We start from the raw sequence: 6,416 nt of genomic DNA on the forward strand, positions 1-6,416 counted from the left end.
TATAATTGACCGTAATTTACATAATGAACCACGGTCTTAGATATAGCTGAGTTCAATACCTACTGGATATTGAACAAAACTTTAAATTTATTTTTAAGATTTAAGTTTTTAATTTACATTTTGAACAATGGATTATGTTAGCATTGAATATTCAGAAAGAACTTGTTTATGCCAAAGAATTACCTAAACAATAGAGATGAAATCTTGATGAGAATTATTAATAGTGTAGCTGATATCATTCGTCAAACACCAAATTTGTTGGAAAAAACTTGGAATTCATTACATTGTCGGATCGAAAGTGCATCGAAGTTAACGGAAGTCACATACTCACATTGAACAACTGTAAATAAAAATAGGTTTTCAAAATAAAGTATATTTAATTATGATTATTTTATAATGTAACACAACTTAAATGTATGTCAGTAAATTTGATCATTTAAAACTTTGTTAACACTAATTTTGTTATTATTTTATCATTTTTATTAGTTGACAATGTAAAATTATTCGTTAATTTATCATGTGTTTTAAATAACAACAAATAAATGTCACCACCTCGGTCACCACTGTTTATCTTGTAATGTTCTCATACAAATCGATGTGCAACACCATTTTTTTTTTAGTCAGCAATTCGAGCGTTAAAAACGATTTGTATGAGAATTTTGCAAAAAACATAACCAGACCATTTATTTTTACATTTATGATAATGTTCCAATAATAATTTGTATAAACCTAGATTTTAAAGATAGAAAAAAAAATTTCTTAGTTTAAAATACTATGACAGACAACAAAATAATAAGAAATGTAAAATATCAAAACAAAGCCTTAAAACTCATTTATATAAAAAATGGTACAGTTATACAATTTATGAGTACAAAATAATATTATGTATGATAAATAAATTTTAACAATATAATAAAACAATTAAATTCAAATCAATCATCTTTTTTATCCCAGTCTGCGGTTTTCGGCAAAATTATACTATCCACACTGAAAAATGAAACGGAACTTGAATTTACAATGGCCCATAATGTGGGTATATTGTCATTAGGATTTGAAATATTGATGTCGTAAATATTTGGAAAGCATTCCAAATCATCTCTAAAAAAAGTTATGCAAATATGATCATTATTAAAAAAATATCATTATAAGCATAACATTTTATTATGAAATAATGTACTATCATACTCAAAAACAATAACTCTAAAGTCCGGCGCAGGTCTCAATGTTTTTGGAACATCATTATCTGGATAGTAAACATCATAATGCACAGAGTGCTTATTATTGACATTTTTTGTAGACCCTTTGCGAAGAGTTGATGGTTTTATCGCCAATAGTTTCTGCCTAATGTGACCTACATTGAAAGACAAGTCATATTTTAAAGTGATATAAACTACTTAAAAGTAGTTAAGTACCTTATTTTAATACTAAAACATTAACAGTTTTCTTAGTGTTAAGAATGCGTTAATTAATAATTCTTGCACGTGCATTGTATATTTTATAAACATACAATATAGAAAATTTCAGTTTAGCAGAATTAGTTTTATATTGCTAATTTAAACATTACAGTAAATTTACGCCTTACGGTAATATTAAATGTTACAACACAAAATAAACTTTGCTAAAAATTTGCTATAATATAGTATGTTTGTACAACAGAGGCAACACATGCATATATTTCGCTATCTTAATATTTCAATCTTACTAAAAATATCAAGAGAATTTCATTAATTCAACAATTAAATAGTATTACTTGGTACGTTTATATGCATGTTGGGTAGTTCTTCTACAGGAATATCATCAGATAGTGTAGATTCTGGTAGTTTGCTATCAGGTTCATTTTTTTCTTCTCTACTCAAATTTACATTTTGTGTTAAATTTGTTGCAAATCCATCATTAATGTTTTGATTTTTTTCATTGTTTTCACCATCAAGCAATTTATTAGAAAAACTAATTTTGTTATTAAACGCAGAAAAGTTATTTCCAGTACTCAAGCCGACTGAAGAATTAATTTCCATAATTTTGTTATTTTTTAAATCTACACAATCTTGAACCATGGTCAAATTTTTTGTACTACTCAAAGCACTCAAGTTTTTAGCATTAATCGAAGTGGAAGCTGTCATAGTCAAAGTATTAAGTGAGTGATCTCTTTTAATTTCAGTAAATTTCAATCTTTTAGTTCTAGGCCCAAAAATATTTTCTTCATCAGACTTTATAGTTTGTGGAATATTTTTCTCATAGACAGGATACATTCCAATAGGTTGTGATTTGTACATTATGCTTTCTTCTTTCAAATTGTCTAAACCGGTTTTTTCTTCAAAATACTTAGAATCAATTATTTCAACACTGCCAGAAATCACAGCTAGATTGTATGAATAAACATCATACAATGGTTGTAAGTTTTGTGGCATATAGTGTGATTGTGGTGTAAATATTATCTCACAATGAGTTTTGAGTTTAGGAGAAGGTATTTTTTTTATAACTCTAGGAGAATTTTCAGTCTGTATAGACCTATAATTTGCATTCTTTTTTTTTCTTTTAGTTGACAAATCTGGAAGTTTTGATACATCTTTAGAATCATGCGTATTATTTTTTAGCTTGTTGTCATGTTTAAATACCCGAAACCCTAATTTAACCAAATAACCATAGGTTCTACATTGTTCAAATGTACAACCACTTCCTGCAGCCAACAATAAGGAAAATGCATTTTTAATTGACAGTTTTCTTTCATTCCATTTTAGTAACAAACATTTCTGAAAAAAAAATTCAAATTTAAAAATTTAACATAAAGCAACATTGTGTGATATTGTTAACATTGAGATACAGTGAAACTTTCATATAACAAGTTAGTTTTGATAGTAGAATGCATCTACCTATTGTTATACTTTTAGGTAATAACATTATCTGTGTTCTCTAAATAGGTTTTTTACAATATTTTAATTTTTAAGTGAATTATGAGCATTTTCAAATATTAATATTTTACATACTCATAATTCACATCATACAAAATCAATCAATAGAACACAGATAATGCTCTGACCTAAAAGTTTAACAACAGGTCAATTCACTCTAATCAAAACTAACAGCACACAATTGGAACTAGTGGTCGTGTGTGTGTAAGACGGAGACAACACGTGCTAGTACAATGTCCTCTTAAATGTCAAATAAATATATGTTTGACTCAGTGGGGGCAACAAACAGGTTTTGCCTGACAAAAACTGGTAGCCAACGAGGTTCCATCTTAAAGTGGATATTTAGAAAATGTTTCTACAATCATTGAATTGTTTCTTACTATTCATAAATTATCAAACCAAATCAATTGTTCATTTACAAACAGAAGTATAGAACAAGATGTTGTCTCAAAATCTGATAAAAATTATGCTACATTTTAAAAGAAATTTTTTAAGAAGAATATAATAAGTGATAAATAAGTAAATTCAATTGAAATTAAATTTATACCTTGAAAATATTATAACGATTAATGGAATAGTTCTCTCAAGCAGGGCCGGATTGGTTAGGCGAGCTACCGGGAAATTCTCGGTGGGCCGCTTAAAGTTTTGGCCAGTCGTGTGAGTGTGAATGAAAATAAATTCATGTTTAAAATACGATTGACCACCTATAAGCTCGTAATAATTATAGACGTAATTTTGGGCCTCTGAATACGTAAATGGGCCGCTTAGAAGTGAAAATCTCAATGGACTGATTCATACCAATCCGGCCCTACTCTCAAGCCAAGTAAAATATTTTGATCAAATGAGTTAAGCATGAATTAAATTTAGATACTTTTAAATTTGTATAGTTTACCAATTTTAAAAATAAGTTACTTAAGTTTGTGATTAGTAGTAATTATATTATAGTTTATGTACTTTCCTATAAAAAAAATAGATATATGTGAAAATTAGCACTTGCGTGACAAACCATATTTGCACTGATTATTTAATTATTAATATCATAGTTTATAACACAAGAGTAAATTAATATAAAATTACAGTAGTCTAGTCTAGATAACTCAAATTGTTTTCTTGCTCCTTGAAATGTTTTCAAGTTGTGTTTGAGTTATATAACTAAAACTAAAAAAAAAATATGACAAATGTATGGTTATTCCCTTTAAGATTTGAGTTATCAAAACTTGGCTGTATAAAAAAATACAAATAATAGATGTAGCAATGAAATATAATTTAATTGAAATATTGAGTATTTTAATTAAAATCTTGTCATTTAAAAAACTTAAAACAAACAATTACCATTTCTAGCAAGCACAAACATTCTTCTGGGTATAAATACAATGACTTATTCAAAGAATGTGAAAAATTTTTGGTAAGATTTTTTGTTACTTTTGTTAGTTTTGCTAACTTCAAATCGTCATTCCATTCAGCTTCAGCAAGTGATGCACTATGAAACAATATAAAATATTAGCACCCTGACAAAATTGATAGGTATCATCACAGTTTTTTGATATGCATCTTTCGCTCTTTACTTCACCTATATCGTAGTTTTCCAGTTATAATTGACTGTCAATCATATACATACATGATATGCATGTGTGTATATGTATTTTTCAACCAATCAGAAGTGGAGAACTATGATTTGGTACAGAGGTGAAGGAGATGCACATACTGAAAAAACTACTATAATAACTGTGATGATACCTATATATTTTGTTATGATTAACACAACAATGCGGATAGATAATTAATTATCATCACATAAAATAATGCATAAGGTTTATTAATACTCAGGCATGGATCCAGAGGGATAAGGGGATTTAGCCCCCTCCCTTTTGTATTTGGTATATCATAAATACTCGATATCCATAAATTTAAAATAAACCTTATTATAATTATAATTATTATTCATTTTTATTATAACTATTTAGTAACTCAATAGAAGGCCCTTATTTACTGGAATGATTAAATGTTTGAACTAATACTAAATCCACCAGAAATCAAAAGTTTTTTAATCAAAAATGTTTCTAAAATATACTTAAAATCATCACCTACGAATATACTGATGTCTATGGGAAACACTATGGATATTAATTTAAGTTAGTAATTAATAATGGCTGTTAAAACTAAATACCTCATAATATGTTCTTTGTTATAAAATTGAAAGTAAATTTTATATTATTTGTACTTTATTCTATTGTATCTGTGTCACTACACAATTTTATATATATATTTTTTTATAAATGGAGTTTTTTTCCATCAATAAAGTTAATAATAATAATTTTTAATACTGTTATCAAATTTTTCAATGTTATGTAAAATTAAATATTAAGACAAAATTAAAATATTTAAAAAAATAGATCTTCAGTTAAATTTTACTGAGGGAAAAATATTATCATGTAATTCTAGAACAGTAGGGAAATTTAAAGGGACATGTTTGAACATGGTATGACTAGAACGAGAAGGATTTATAAGATCTACATTTACAGAGACAGGTATAACACACTTATTAATATACTAATTGTTAGATTATTCGCGCCCCCTTGTTACCAACAAGTGGGAATAATTGACACTACTGTATTAAAATTATATCTGGAAGTACCATTTTTCAATACGTGGTTGTTCTAATATACGTTTTTTGATGGATAGTAGTTGATTGACATCATCTATGTTACACTTTAAGCTGCTTTCACTGATCAGTTTGTGTTGAGAACCTATAAATAACCTATTGAAATAACAAAACAATATTAATAAAATAAAATATTTTACAGCAAATAAATCTAGATAAATAAATCTATGAAACGTGTTTTTATTCATTAAAAATAAATAAATAAGAAAATGTACAATCAGTAAAATTTAAAATAATAAGTACATTTGGTATGTGATACTGGGATTATAAAATAATAAAAAATTGGATGATGTGATGGGATGTCCAGGGACATAAAATGTTAGACATTTTAAATGATTTCGATAAACTACATTGGTACATAGTACAATGGTTTTGATTTACTTGTCAGCATCCATTGTTATGCAAATTTTAGTTTGTACCCAGCACGGTACTGCTACTGCATATCACAATTCGAAAGTTGAATATTTATTTTTTAGCGGTTTTCAAAATAATAACGATTGAGCAAAATGTAAAATAAAAGCGTTTAGATTATTGTGACTTCGTGATGGCATGATAATTTGTCATGATTATAAGAAATTATCTCAATTATATTATGTTTATATCAAGGTGTATTGATAGTTGATACCACGAACTACTACATGTAGTAGTTCGTGGTTGATACACCTTGGTTTATATCACGATTAAAGATATACCTTAAAAAAAATAAAGGTATATCTTTAATCGTGGTTTATATATCTGTGGAAATTATCTATCTTCTGATAAGTATTATCAATCAATGCATACAACTTACCACGGACTACTACACTGGACTGGAAACGAGACGTTTACTGCCGAGCCCGCTTAGT

The 6,416-nt window shown here is 27.3% G+C and overlaps 1 protein-coding gene across 1 annotated transcript; it reads right to left on the reverse strand.

Annotated features, from left to right (window-relative positions):
- Positions 1-226: 226 nt before the first annotated feature.
- On the reverse strand, positions 227-6,202 carry LOC100160892. The gene is made up of 6 exons (XM_008185255.3): positions 5,953-6,202; positions 5,545-5,667; positions 4,242-4,389; positions 1,751-2,750; positions 1,186-1,351; positions 227-1,098 (listed from the first exon to the last, which is right to left on the reverse strand). Exons 1-6 carry the CDS (start codon positions 5,964-5,966, stop codon positions 933-935), a joined length of 1,617 nt encoding a protein of 538 aa, XP_008183477.1. The 5' UTR covers positions 5,967-6,202; the 3' UTR covers positions 227-932.
- Positions 6,203-6,416: the final 214 nt, after the last annotated feature.

This window comes from Acyrthosiphon pisum, chromosome A1, assembly GCF_005508785.2.
Source record: "Acyrthosiphon pisum isolate AL4f chromosome A1, pea_aphid_22Mar2018_4r6ur, whole genome shotgun sequence".
In the NCBI taxonomy this organism is placed as follows: Eukaryota; Metazoa; Arthropoda; class Insecta; order Hemiptera; family Aphididae; genus Acyrthosiphon; species Acyrthosiphon pisum.